This window comes from Myotis lucifugus, unplaced genomic scaffold, assembly GCF_000147115.1.
Source record: "Myotis lucifugus unplaced genomic scaffold, Myoluc2.0 scaffold_659, whole genome shotgun sequence".
NCBI lineage: Eukaryota > Metazoa > Chordata > Mammalia > Chiroptera > Vespertilionidae > Myotis > Myotis lucifugus.
In genome coordinates this window covers 224,654-239,565 of record NW_005871707.1, presented here as the reverse complement: position 1 = coordinate 239,565, position 14,912 = coordinate 224,654, and the positions used below count along the sequence as shown (strand labels likewise).

Below are 14,912 nucleotides of genomic sequence, written 5' to 3'. Positions count from 1 at the left end.
CAGTTCTCCAAAGTGGAAATACAGAAGGCCAAGAGGCATATGAAAAAATGCTCAAAGTCACTAATCATCCGAGAGATGCAAATCAAAACGACAATGAGGTGTCACCTCACACCTGTCAGAATGTCTGTCATCAACAATTCAAATAACAAAGCGACTTTGTGGAGAAAAGGGAACCCTGATACACAGCTGGTGGGATGCAGACTGGTGCAGCCTCTGTGGAAAACAGTATGGAGTTTCCTCAAAAAATTAAAAATGGACTCAGTGATCCCACTTCTAGGAATATGTCCCAAGAAATCAGAAACACTCATCAGAAGGAACATATGCACCCCTATATTCATAGCAGTGAAATTCACAATAGCTATGATCTGGAAACAACCCAAGTGCCCATCAGTAGATGCATGGACAAATAAGCGGTGGTACATCTACACAATGGAATACTATGCAGCAGTAAAAAAGAAGGATTACTTACCCTTTGAGGCAGCATGGATGGACCTGGAGAGTATTATGCTGAGTGAAATAAGCCAGTCAGATAAAGACAAATATCTAGTGATCTCACTTATATGTGTAATCTAATGAACATAATACAATGATGATCAAAATAGTCCAGAGACATTGAAACATGCAAGAAACTGACAGATCTCAGAGGGAAGCGGTGGGGGGAGACGGGAAGAGGTTAACCAAAGAACTTTCATACATAAATACATATCCAATGGACACAGACAATAGTGTGGTGAAGGCTTGGGGTGGGGCAGGGGCTGGGAGGAGGGCGGGAAGGGGGTAGGTGGAATTAGGGGACCTTTGTAATCCTGCCAACAATAAAATAAAATAAAGAAAAAGAAATAAATGAAAATACACTAAAATAGAAATGCTTAAAGGATGATATGAAAATAGTTATACAATTGACTTTCTGATGTTTTTCTACACCTGAAAGGTTTGTTTTGAAAACCTTTAGAGAAAGAGAACCCTTTTCTTGGATCATAACAGTGACTGTGAGTTCCACAAGACAGGGGACAATCTTTCTTGTTCACCTCAATATCCCCAGCCACTGAGCTGGATGTGAACCCATATTCACCCTAAACTTAAGATTTCTGTACTTTTCGATACTAGTCTGTATCATTATACCCCAGGCAAAAGTTTACTTCATACAACAAAAAGGTAAAATATTCAAAACCGAAGGACATTAGAGAAGAGTGAGGATAGAGCGACGGGGCATTACTCTTAGGCCACCTCTCTGTCTTTACCCCTCCTCATCCTCTCTCCTTTCCCCCTTCTTTCATGTTTCATCACATTCTTCTCCATGCCTCCCTCCCTTCCATTCCCCCACCCCCTTCCTTCCCTCTTGACTCTAAGTCTCTGGCTACATCTCTGCTCACCCCCCTGTTGTAAGACCCCAAGTTGCAGCCCAGAAGGCTTGTAACTTCTAGGGGATCTGCCATCCCGGCTCACTTGTCATGCCACCTCTATGCCTTGGTCTTTTTCTATGACTTTTGTTCTTCCATATTGATTTATATGCCTATATACTCCAATGCAAGATGTCTTACTGTAATTATATTAGACACATTAATATATGATTTATAGACATCTTGTGAGACTGAATCAGTGTGAAAATTTCTGTAAAAATCCTATTGGGATATTGTTTAAAAAACGGATGACTTCTTGGGTTATTGTAGAGGAGAACTAGAATTTAAAAAATGACTCTCCTCTATTAATATGGTGTATGAGTCGATGGATTCCAGTCTCCTATTAAATTATATGTGTTTTATAGTTTCCTTGATCATTGTTCTGGCAGACATAGGTAGTAAAACTGTAAGTAAAAACAATGAATGACAATTTCAGGATGTAGTTTTCTTGGGAAGGTGAGGACACAGGAGGTAACGGGGAGGGACATGTAATTTTTCTTGTTGTTAATCCTCACCTGAGGATATCGTTCTAGATTTTGAGAGAGAGTGGAAGGGAGGGGGAAAGACACACAGAGAGAAACATTGATGTGAGAGAGACACATTGGTTGGTTGCCTTCTGCACACCCCAACCAGGGCCGGGATCCAGCCTGTGACCGTGGTATGTGCCCTTAGCTGGAAGCAAACCCGGGACTCTTCAGGGCTCAGGCCAATGCTCTAGCCACTGAGCCAAAACAGCTAGGGCAGAGGGACACCTATTTTTGATATTTGGGTTCTTTCTTCTTTGGGATTATTATGCATAATGTTTCTATGAGCATTAAGCAATGTCCCTGTTTAGATATGTAGGTTAGGACTGAGGCACCCTCGGTCACTCAGTTGCTCCTGCTCTCCCTCCTCACATCTACTTGAAGTAGCTTCTCTGTGGGAGGCCCCACAAAATTCACATCCATGATTCCCAAACCAGGTTTTCTCTCCATGTGAAGCTGTCACAGCAGGGACCCTGGGAATGGGACAATCTTCAGGGGTGGTAGACACTTGGTTTTCATGAATTGTTCTATTTATGATGCCAGCAGGTGACCTTGTTGCTTTCCTGCTCACAAATGTCCTCAAAGTTCAAACCCCTTATCTTAGCTCTCAAAGCCTTGTGATAGGGATCCTGCCTCTGTGGTGTTTACCAGCTATTTACTTAACTTACCTTGTGGACCCAAAATGTAAAATGCTGCTGTAGTGCCATAAACATGCTGTGGCTATCTCTTCTTTTTTTCTTAAAATATCTTGCAATTTCTGCTTAACTGTTACACTGACCCTTTATTAATAAAAAGTATTAGTATTTTAATATTCAGAATAATTTCTAACTGTTATTGAATTATCTCTATACTAATGTTGTGTCTATTTTAAGTTTATTTGTATTATTGACACTATTACAGATGTCCCCTTTCCCCCCATCTTTGCCCACCTCTCCTGCCCTGCCCTCTTCCCTCTGGCCATCACCACACTGTTACACAGAAGTAAGTATCCGTTCAGGTCCTTTGTCCTTCTGCCTATAGGTTGTGCATACATGTTCTTTGGTTAATCCCTCACCTTCTTTCATCCAGTCTCCCCTGCCCCCCACCCCTCTGACAACGGTCAGTCTGTTCCATGTATCCCTGCCTCTGGTTCTATTTTGATCATCAGTTTATTTTGTTCATTAGATTCCACCTATAAGTGAGATCATATGGTCTTTCTCTGACTGGCTTATTTCGCTTACACAATAATCTTCAAGTCCATCTATGCAAAAGGTAAGAGTTCCTTCTTTTTATGGCCATGTAGCATTCCACCGTGTAAATGTACTACAGCTTTTTTATCCACTCATCTACTGATGGGCACTTGGACTGTTTCCAGATCTTGGCTATTGTAAATAATGTTGCTGTGAACATAGGGGTGCATATATTTTTTCAAAATGATGTTTTGGAGTTCATCTTAATATATGGTTTATGTGACATTGTGTAGGTCTGTTTCACAATTGCATTCCTATAAAAATGAAAATAATATTTTTTCAGTCTGAGCAACTATTACAACATCTTGGTTCTTTGGGGGAAAAACGAGTAAATATTTGAATAATTGTTGCATGATCTGTATATGAAATAAACAGAAAATTGAGTACTTCTTCAGGCTTAACCTCTGTTGCATAAAAATTCCTGTTAGAAAAATCTGAAGCAATTCAGAAAATCAAATGTAAATTTATGCTTCATCTATCAGAAGGATTTTGATCTACAACTCATTTATTTACAAAAATAAAAGTAAGATCGCTGAGTCAAAAGGGAATTCCATTTCTTAAGGAAACGCCATACTGATTTCCACAGTGGCTGCACCAGTCTGGAATTCCCACCAACATTGCACAAGGGTTCCCTTTGCTTTGATGGGGAAAAAGAGACTTTTTGGGGGCTAGCAATCTGAATCTAGTCACTGCCCTATTAATTATCTGGTCCTGCAATACCTGTTTACCCAAAATACTACTCCTATTTTAGAGGGGCCATAACCCATCCCCAGAAGAAGTTATCAGTGCTGGCGCCAGGCCAGGCCTTTGGTTGAGGTTTCAAAGCCCCATCACATGGAGCTCTTTAAGAACTTGCATAGGGGGACGGGAAACCTTATATTTGGAAGACAAAGGACTGGGAAAGATATAAAAAGGGAAAACTCCCTCCATGTTGTTGCTCAGAATTTGAGAGAGATATTCTGCTCTGAGCCCACCAGCGTAATAAATCTGTACAACTCCATTTGTCTGAGCATTGCTTGGTTTTTCTCTGCTCTTCCGTAACAGCTTCACATCTTTACCAGCACTTGTTTGTTGATTTATTGGTGGTTGCCATTCTGGCAGGTGTGAGGTGATATCTCATTGTAGTTTTAATTTGCATCTCTCTGATGATTAGTGATGCTGAGCGTTTTTCATATGTCTATTGATCACTCCTATGTCCTCTTTGGGGGAGTGTCCATTCAGGTTCTTTGCCCATTTTTAAAAATAGTTTTTATTGATTTCAGATAGAGAAAGAGAAAGGAAAAGAGAAAAAAGAACCATCAATAATTAGAGAGAATCATTGATCAGCTGCCTCCTGGACACCCCTCCTGAGGACTGAACCCGCAACTCAGGCATATGCTCTGATCGGGAATTGAGCCATGACCTCCTGCTTCATGGGTCCAAGCTCAAGCATTGAGCAACACCAGCCAGGCCTTTACCCATGTTTTTAAATTGTACTGTTTATCTTTATATTTTTTTTGGAAATTAACCCTTTATCAGATGTATCACTGGCAAATATGTTCGCTTATAGTGTGGGTTCACTTTTCATTTTGTTGATGATGTTCAGAAGCCTTTTAGTTTGATGTAGTCCCATTTGTTTACTTTTTCCCTTTGTTTCCCTTGTCCTAGGAGATATATTGGCAAAAATGTTGCTATGAGAGATGTCTGAGGTTTGACTGCCTATTGTTTTGTTCTAGGATTTTTTGGTTTCATTACTTACATGTAAGTCTTTTATTCATTTTGAGTTTACTCTGGTGTATGGTGTAAGTTGATGGACTAGTTTCATTTTTTTGCATGTGCCTGTCCAATTTTCCCAACACCATTTATTGAAAAGACTGTCCTTACTCCATTGTACACTCTTGCCTCCTTTGTCAAATATTAATTGACCATAACGTGTGGGCTAATTTCTGAGTTCTCTATTCTGTTCTGCTGCCTTTTGATTCAGCAATCTCACTTCTGGAAATACATTCTAAGAATCCTGAAATGTCAATTAGAAAGAGTATATGCACCCCTATGTTCATAGCAGCTTTATATACAACGGACAAGATCTGACTATCAGTAGATGAGTGGATAAATTTGTGGCACATTTCATAATGGATATTACATAGCTGTAAAAAGGAAGGAATGACTACCTTTGATGACAGCATGGGTAGACCTGGAGATTATTATGCTGATCAAAATAAGCCAGTCAGAGAAAGACAAATGCTATATGCTCTCACTTACAGGTGGAATCTAATTAATGCAATAAACTGAGGATCAAAATAGAACCAGAGGTAGGAATACATGGAACAGAGTGACAGTTGTCAAAGGGGAGGGGTGTGGTGGAAAGTGGATGAAAAAACGTGAAGGGATTATTCAAAGAACAACAACAGTGTGGTGATGGCCAGAGGGAAGGGGGCTGGGGCTGCATGGAGGTGGGCAACGGCAGGGAAATGTAATCGTGTCAATAATAAAAATTAAGTTTAAAAAAAGGTCATTTGCCCCGCTGGTGTGGTTCAGTGGTTGAGAGTCAACCTATGAACCAGGAGGTCACAGTTCAATTCTCGGTCAGAGCACATACCTGGGTTGTGGGATCAATCCCCAGAGTTGGTGTGCAGAAGGCAGCCAATCAATGATTCTCCTTCTTCATTGATATTTCTAGCTCACTCTCCCTCTCCCTTCCTCTCTGAAATCAATACAAATATATTTTTTAAAATAGCAGGTCATTTAAAAAGAACTTATGTAATCAAAACCAGGAGCTCTTAATGCTGTGGCCTAAGATTGAAGTTCTTTATAGGATGTAATAGATAGTCAATAGTGCTATGTTTGCCTGAGGAGATATAAGATTTTATTAAAGTCCTCTTATTCTGTCTGCCTTGCCCTTCACTTGGAAACAGGATGCTAACCTCACATTAGCACCACGGACAACACCACAGAGAGGAAAGCTTTGCAGACTTGGGTATCAAGGATAGTATTAGAACAGAACGCACTAGTTTCTTTTTATTAAAATACTTTATTTGTAATTTAAAATAAATTGTGAATAGCCACACCAGAGGAAATACTGAATTGTCTTTCCAACCTCTCTATAGAAAATAATGCTACAAAATCTTTGTCATATTTAGAGGTAATCAGAGTTTGTGAGAAAAAAATAATTTTAGGGGATGTCGACCTATTAATACTAAAGATAATACTGTGATTTTTCTACATTTTTAATGTTTGTTGTATTTGTTAACTCTTTAAAATTTATGACTTTTGGTGATTACTGGTTCTAAGTAAACATTCAATTTTGTGTTCACAACTTTACATTCTTTTTCCTAAATCATATGAAATTCAAGTTTTATAAACTCTAGGCTCAACAAAATCTGGATGAAATCTTCTGTGTGCAATAAAAATTTGATGTGTAGTGAACAACTCATGTATAAAAATCCAAATTTAGAGATTTGCTGTCACTCATAGAACACCTGAGATATCAGGTAACCAAGAGATTTGGTAGATGGAGAGGAATGGAAATAAGGCCAAAGACCCAGAACTTACTGTTTTGAAGGTGTCATATCAGTCATGGACCAGCAACAGACACTGAGAAGGGAAGGCTTTAGGGCAGTGATGGCGAACCTTTTGAGCTCGGCGTGTCAGCATTTTGAAAAACCCTAACTTAACTCTGGTGCCATGTCACATATAGAAATTTTTTGACATTTGCAACCATAGTAAAACAAAGATTTATATTTTTGATATTTATTTTATATATTTAAATGCCATTTAACAAAGAAACATCAACCAAAAAAATGAGTTCGCGTGTCACGTTGGACAAGCGTGTCATAGGTTCGCCATCACTGCTTGAGGGAATAAGAAGGTCTTTCTGTTCTCTGAGAGCCTTATCTGCTGGGAGATTTGCATTGAGGAGGATTGAGAAAAATGGGGAAGTCCTCTGAGGTTCTTCAAAGATTTCTTATTGAACAGTGATCCCTGGACTCTCTATGTCATACCCTAGTAACTGAGACATCACTCCTGGCCACCATGAGTACAAAGCAGATAAAGAGGGGTGTAATAATCCACATGAAGTGGACTGAGTTGACGAATATCATTCAAAGAAAGCGCAATTATTGTGAGTTTGTTTGGCAGGGCCACCAGGTAGGATTGTGTAGGTATTCCGCTTTGTCTAAAAAATCAATGGGATAAAATATCCTCGCGTGAGGATTAATAAAAGCAAACAAACAAACAAATGAAAAGTGACCAAGATCAAGGCAAAGTAGGTGAAAGGAGGAGATTGTGTCCAATCAAAGTTCAAAGTTTATGGATACTGCATGGGGGACATTTCATTCCAGTATTAAATGAAACCCACAAGTATAAGTGTTCTCTCTTAGCTGTGACCAGTACAGCTAGAGAGCAGATGAGTCCTGAGTAGGGGCGAGGGGGGATTGAGAAAAAGAAAGAGACAGACACAGAGACAGTAGGGAAAGCTGGGACCAGGTGGGACACTGCCCTCTGATGGAGAGACAGTGACCCAGAGCTAGTGCAGCGGGTTTATTATATACAGCATGATACCAAGAAGTTTTACTAGAGTTTAAGACAAAGGAAATTATGTGAAATCATGCTGAAAGATCAAGCCACAATTCTTCCTTCTTGTGGCTTCTCAGAATCGTCAGGCCTGATGGGACCCTGATAATTGCATCTGCACCTGGGGCCTGGCTGAACTTAGATAATTACACCCACCCCCTGGCGCCTGAGCTAAAGGTCAAGACTGACCACATCCCTGCCTTTGGCGAGGTATGTCTCCAGGTCATGGCTTTGCCAACGCTGCTGTACTCAGCCGAGGACCCTTGGCTCAGGTGCCCCCCAGGCGCTCTCTACACAGAAGAAAGGCCTGAAGAGCGCCATTAGCCATGTGCTGCCAACTCAAGGCTTCTGGATGTTAGGTTGGAGGAAGGCTAAGGAAAGAGTCATTCCAGTTAGTGAGGTTGGAGTTGAAGAAGACGCTGTGGCAGTGGACATGGTGAGAGATGACACGATTGATGCCTGAGGTAGTCCTTGTGGACAGAGAGGCTATTTCCAGAAGACCTTCCTTTGTTTGATGTACCAGGCTCTGTTTTATTTTTTATCTTTGTTGATGAAAGTATTACAGATGTTCCCCTTTCCCTCTCATTGACCCCCTCCACCCCACTTTCTTAAATCTGCCCTGGTATGTTTTTAGGAATAGTGTCTTCTGAGTAGTGTGTCTGCTAAGTGGTTCTCTGGACTTGCTGAGAAGTTGATGAACAATCAGAGCCCCTGGAATTTTCATTCTGATATCTTGGCAAGAACTCAAAGAAGCTGAGAATGGAGGGTGGACTCAGTCACTACAGAGAAAACAGTCCTAGAGAGAAGGGTAGATATGAGCCTGACTGGGTGTCCTATGTGATATGAAGCTGTGGTTGCTATACATCTCCTACTGCTGCCTCTGAAAATGTGGATTGCATTTATTCTGTGTCTGTTTCAGCATGTAGGTTTGGCATGTATGAGGTATTTTGCCCCATGAGTGCACATATTGAAAAGAACTGCACCTGAGAAGTTATACTCAGTTCAGTTTGTGAGCCCCAGGTCCTGGTTTAAATGGTGAAATCCTGAACTTCTGTCTTAAGCTTGTTGCTGTTCTTGTATTACACTTGGGAATTCCTTGGAGAGTGGTCAGAGTTTGGGGTATGTGGGAAGTGTGAACGTCTCTGGAGCCTGATGGTGGAACAGTACTATTCTAGGATGACTTGCCATGAATCACGAGTTGAATCACAAGTCAACATACCCTTGCCCTGGTGTAGTCTTCTCCACATGATTATGGCCGTCTCTCTCTCAGTCAGGTTTGAACAATAGGATGTGATGGGAGTGACACTGCATGACTTCTAGAGCTGGGTCCCATTACATCTTGCACCTTCTGCTTGAGCTTATTCAAGGGTTTTCTGTGGCAGAAGCCAGTCACCATTCATTAAATCCCAAACCCCTGTGACTTCTGTGATTTGAAGAGGTCTAAGGCAACCATGAAGGTCATGTGAAGAGAGACATAACCAGCCAGCCCCCAGCTGCATCAGCCAGCCCAAGTGAAGTGTCAGACATGACGAAAATATCCATCAGAAAACTTCACTTCCCACCGCAATTTGATTAAGGCCACATGATCCGCTACCCATATGAGTGCAGTAACCCTGCCAAACGGAGAGAGATAATATAAATTATTGTGTTAAACCAATATGTTTTGGGGAGGTTTGTTATTCTGTAATGATTAAGTGGGACAACATCAAAACCAGAGTCTGGTCATTTCACCCAGGTATATAAATTGTTCTTTTTTTAATAACAATTTTTATCCTCCCTGGTTTAAAATGGTGACAATTCATTATCAAACATGCCCCAGGCTTCTCCCCACATAAATTGAAAAAATCTTGCAATTGTTTGAATAATAGAAAAATCTTTCAGGCAAATCTTTTTGGTTCTTCAAATAGTCCTTGGATTACAATTTTTTAAGTGCCCCCTGGCCGAGTGGCTCAGTTGGTTGGAACATCATCCTATACACCAAAAGGTTGCAGGTTGGGCTCCCAGTCAGGGCACATATGGAAGGCAACCCATTGATGTTTCTCTTTTATTGAGTTTCTCTCTCTCTCTCTCTCTCTCTCTCTCTCTCTCTCTCAAAATCAATAAAAATATATTCTCAGGTGAGGATTAAAAAAATTGTAAGTGCTGGCCTTGTCATTTTCTTCATTTTCCCCAGTGCATCTTACACAAAACCTGGCACAGTGTCAATATATATTAAACATCCTTAGCATAAAGGAAGAATTAAGACTTTTCACCCGATTTGCATTAAAGTGCAAAGTTTCTTCCCAAACCACCAATTATAGCACTATGTGTGCAGACAGATGCCTATAGTCTTAGTTTAGGTATCTGAAATTGGGAAAGGATTTTGCTTCTGAGTTTCTAAACATATCCTAAGCACTACATCATAAGAATAAGGTTCCAATGTCTTCTCAGATATTTCATGAGCCTGATACTCACTCCTTGTATCAGAGAAATGTTTATCCACTTTGACACCCTGATTTCTCCCACAATATTCTCACACTCCTCTTGGTGATAACCACATACTCTTTTTTCCCTCTCTCTTTTCCCTCTGAAGCAAGAAGCAAATCTTGTTATGTTTTCAGGAGTTTTAATGACCAAGTGTGGGGGAAGGGTGAGAACCCATGTTGTTAGTGAGCTCTGGGAACCACAGGATCACTTAGGTGGAGGGATCTCCTTGACAACGGGGAGTCTGGTCACACCCTTCTCTAAGGGATAATCTCCACTGAGGTCAGGGACACATCTCTCCACACCTGGATCATCCTCACAGATGCTGAGTCAACTTGATGGGAAAAAGGGTAAGATTTGGCACCATTTGCTGTTACCTGGAAGAGAGTATGTATCAGAAATATAGCATGCCACCAAACAAACTTACCGTCTTCCTTTCCTTTCCTACCCTATACACACGCCACCCACCAGAAACTCCTAGTCACACTCTAAAGCCTGACATGCTTCTTTTTATAGCCGACCTTTTCTGACTATTTCAGACAGTTATTCACCCTATTTTTCGTGTTTCTCTCATTCTTCCACTGAGGTGTTAGCACTCTATGTTGCACTGTCTATGTTTGCCTGGGCTTCCCTCGGGCCAGGAACTGTTTCATGAATCGTGAGTCTGGGTCTTGCACAGAGCATCATAGGCTAATTGGTCACTAAGTGTTTATTGAGTGCATTCGTTTTAGCTCTGCTAAATTTTACTGCCATTTACTCCTGTTGACTCAGTAGCTCAGATTTGGGGTGGTAAAGGTAAAGAATAAAAGTCTTTTTTACCCTAATTTTTCCTATTTTTATAGAGCGAGAGTGGAAGAGAGGGGGGAGAGGGGAGAAAAGAGAGAGAGAGAGAGAGAGAGAGAGAGAGACCCATGTGAGACTCAATTGGTTGCCTCCTGCATGCGCCCCAATGGGGTCGGGGATTGAACCTGCAACCCAGATACATGCCTTGATGGAGAATCGAACCTGAGACCCTCCAGTGTGCAGGCCAATGCTCTAACTACTGAGCCAAAATTTGAATGTTCCTAAAGAGGAGGAATAGTACATAGGATTAAAATGATAATATTTTTATTCAGTTTATAAGCAAATGGAACAATGCCTCACTTTAAACATAGGACAGTAAATCTTTTTGCTTCTCCAGTGATAGAAGGTTTAAACATACACTTTATGGGTGTGGCTATGGAGAAATAGAGGACTTTTTAGGTGTTAATTTTGCGAATTTAAAATGCACACATTTTTTGAACTAGTTATTCAATTCCTCTGAAAGTATCCTTCCTTATAAGAATAGGGAGGTTGATAATGACAAAAATGTGATCTAGAAGGAAGCATCATTCATGAGAGCAAAATATGGAAACCACCTTAATGTGCATTAATAAGGGTCAAGTTAAATTTTCTGAAAATGCTTCTATTGGAATATTATACAAACATTAAAGGATGTGGGGGCATCACAAATGGAATGATGTTAGTTTCTCTAACATACATTCTTTGACAACAAATAAAATCTAGTCATCAATGTGTGATTTCTAGAGAAACTTATAACATCATTTGTTAAAAAATAAAAGCAGACAGAGATAAATGATAGATAGATGATAGATAGGCTGGAAAAATCACCCAGTATCTCTGGAAGGAGCATAAAGGAATTAATAAGTTTTGCTCTGGAGAGGGGGACTGGGTTTGGGAATGTAGGAAAGACTTAATTTTAGACTGATTATAATTATTTATATGCATAGTTTAACAATCTCCTACATGAAAAGTGAAGGAATGACAGCATAGGTAGAAACGATGGCTGTGAGTGAACACAGGAACTTCTCCACCCTGGAGAATAAGGCACAGGTGCTGATCTTGACCTGCTTAGATTTGGAAAAGGACCTGAGCATGGCAGTACAAGCAGAGGGTGCTGTGTGATGAGAGGGGCAGGAGATGAACCACAAGTGACTCTGGGGGCCAGGCCAGGGAGAGCTGTGTGCTCCTGTGAGAGCCCTGAGAGCCCATTAGTGGATGTTCCTGGGCACACTCACCTGGTACTTGTCTGACAGCACAGAGATGTCCACTTCAAGGGGTTGGCCATCCCTAAAGGGCATATCAGTGGATTTCACTTCTGGACCCCACTTCCCACCCTGACGGCTGTTCATCACCAGCTCTTTGCCAAAGTACACTCGGAGACTGAAGGCGATGTCTGAGTCCTCATTAGTTGCAGTGAAGAAATCCACCTGCAGTTCTGGGGTCATGCTGAAGGCAAAGCAAACAGCCTGTTGAGCGAGACTCTTCCTCATGGGGGCCCACATTCGACACACACGTGCACACCCTCCCAACTCCTCCGGGGGAAGGAAGGCCTTCCTGGGTGACACTGCAGTACGTGTCCCTGTGGGGCTGCTTCAGCTTGTCCTGACCAGCCTGGGGAGATGCCTCATCTCTTAGCCCAGGACTCACACTGAGCAGCAGTCACTGGCCTGGGGCTACTTCTCATGCCCTGGAAATACTGTGTTTATTGATAACAAACCTCAGCACCAATGCCTGAGTGACCGCAGGCCCCAGACTTCACCACTTGCCCACAGTCATGCACCTGTAGGTTTATTGCCTGGCACCATATGGGTCTCCAGGAACTGAAACTGCATTGTGCTACCATTATGCTAATTACAAACTTTAACCTCAGTCATGCATGAAGTGACCCCCAAAGCTCTAATAACCTCACTTCTCCTCCCAATGGGCTATAGATACTCACCAGAAAGGCATGATAGGTGTCCCTTTGATTTTCACTGAAGAACCAACAGAAATGGATACATTTTCTTTGAATAGGACCTGCCATGGGAGACGAGAGTAGTTGAGAGGGGCAAGGCCAGGTGTGGTCTCCCATCCTATAACAGTTCCCAGTGGCAAAGCAGGTTAGACATCAAAGGACATACTCTGAGGACCCTCTTCTTCCCACTTCACCACAGGCAGGTCCCTGTGTCTTTGAAGAAATGAGAAGGTTGAAGTTAACAGCAAGAGTTCTAAAGCCAGGTGGCCTGGATTCTAATGCTGATTCTGTCTCTTACGACCAATGAGAACTGAGTTCCATTACTTGAATGCTCCCTGCCTCCGTTTTCTCAGGACAAGAAGGATGATAAAATTCCTATTTCATAGGATGTTCTCAGGAATATCTGAACTAATAGATGTAAAACCTTTGGCATGGTCACTGGCAGGTGTAGGGTCTATACAGGGGGACTTAGCGGAAGGGGAGGGCCCTTTCTGGGATACCACCCTCCCATCAGTTTTTATCTGAAACTGTGAAGATAAGGCTTTAGAATGCAAAAGTATAAAATATAAAAATCCACTCCAATATAAGACAGTTGTTTAAAGGGAGAGGGAAATAATGGAAAAGGAGAGTCCTGTGTGTGGCATGTATATGCATCAGAATTTTCAGGGGAAATAGTGTCCTTTCAGGAATGTGTACTAGTGGCTGAAGACAGTCAGTACCTGCACACAGGGCGGGAGACAGGAGAGTAATTAGATAGAATCTACAGGTTGTTCCCTGACATGACTGTAAGCTTTGTCTGGACTGAGGCTGGTTTTGTTCCTTCCATCTTCAGGTGATCCATTCTCTGAAACCAGTTCTCCCAACCACCTTCCCCAGGGAGCCAGGATCTGCTTAACCTTTTTTTGTTGTTAGGAGAAAGGAAGGACTGGCTGGGGGAGGAGACCTGGGACAGAAGCAGGGGTCACTGTGTGCTGACCTAGACAGGAGATCCTGTGCCCCACAGTCTGAGTTCATCTTTCCCCAGCCTTCTTAAGAAGAAGCATCTGAGGACTGGCTCATTGTGCTCTCATTAATGCTCAGGAAGGAGTTCTGGGAAACCCACTTTTTCCAACCTCCAGTTCTACCCACTAGGAGCCACAATGATACACATGGTAAGAACCACAGATACTTAAACAGTCGCTACCATGTACGGGAGAACCCTCACAAGCAGACACATCTGCACACATATTCATAGTTCAACATGCAGGCATAGATCATCATACACACAGTTACACAAACACATGGGACTCACCGTCTTACACATAATTCCCAACATTACTACTCATGATGACATGCACAGCTGTTCAACCACTGCCCCAGCTGCACTCACACACACATACTCAGAGGCATGAAGACAAATGTGCAATCTCACCCATTGCACCCATGCAACACTACCTCATCCCAGTCAGTTGTTCACTTCCCGCATATAGTCACAGTGTCTATTTTCAATAGAGTTCACCCTCAGTCAGATACCACCAAATGCTGCCAGTGGATATCCTGCGCCTCCTCTCTCTTCCACACATTCACAACCCCCAGTAAAACATTCCCAATATTTTCATCTCAGAGAATCTCAGACTCTTTCCTCCTTCCCTTATGGGACCGGGAATCATTGAAGGCTGTGCCTTTTCAACTCACCGGCAGATATTCCATTGTTGTGCCTTCTGCTGGGAAGCTCTTCCAAACTGTGTGTGGTTGTCTGTGTGATCTCTGCAAGTGGCAGGTTATAAATGATTTCTGGAAGCCCCGCCCTCTGGCTTCCTTGCAGTTTCTAAGTCTCTTCTATAAAGATTCCCAGCAGGTGAGAAGGTGTGGGGTATCATAAATAGAATCAATCACAACTTGTCCTTGAAAAGGATGTGTTGTGATGCAATAGAAACTTCAGTGAGGAAATTGTGGGTGAGGAAGGATTAGCAGGAAAAATGCATGAATA

General features: G+C 41.9%; 1 protein-coding gene and 1 non-coding gene across 3 annotated transcripts; one reads left to right on the top strand and one right to left on the bottom strand.

The window, feature by feature from the left end:
• Window positions 1–5,870: 5,870 nt before the first annotated feature.
• On the top strand, window positions 5,871–5,996 carry LOC111823761. Its single transcript, XR_002826850.1, has one exon. It is a non-coding gene; the product is annotated as a small nucleolar RNA SNORA25 (small nucleolar RNA).
• A 4,296-nt stretch (window positions 5,997–10,292) lies between these two features.
• On the bottom strand, window positions 10,293–14,689 carry LOC102427405 (galectin-10-like). Of its 2 annotated transcripts, none has more exons than XM_014447484.2 (4): window positions 14,618–14,689; window positions 12,929–13,005; window positions 12,225–12,435; window positions 10,293–10,544 (listed from the first exon to the last, which is right to left on the bottom strand). In XM_014447484.2, the coding sequence occupies exons 1-4, from the start codon at window positions 14,630–14,632 to the stop codon at window positions 10,428–10,430; spliced, it is 420 nt and encodes a 139-aa protein (XP_014302970.1). In that variant the 5' UTR covers window positions 14,633–14,689; the 3' UTR covers window positions 10,293–10,427. The 2 variants fall into 2 exon arrangements, with proteins under 2 accessions (XP_014302970.1, XP_023602129.1); XM_023746361.1 differs by having other exon boundaries at window positions 12,929–13,156; window positions 14,618–14,669.
• Between the last annotated feature and the right edge of the window lie 223 nt (window positions 14,690–14,912).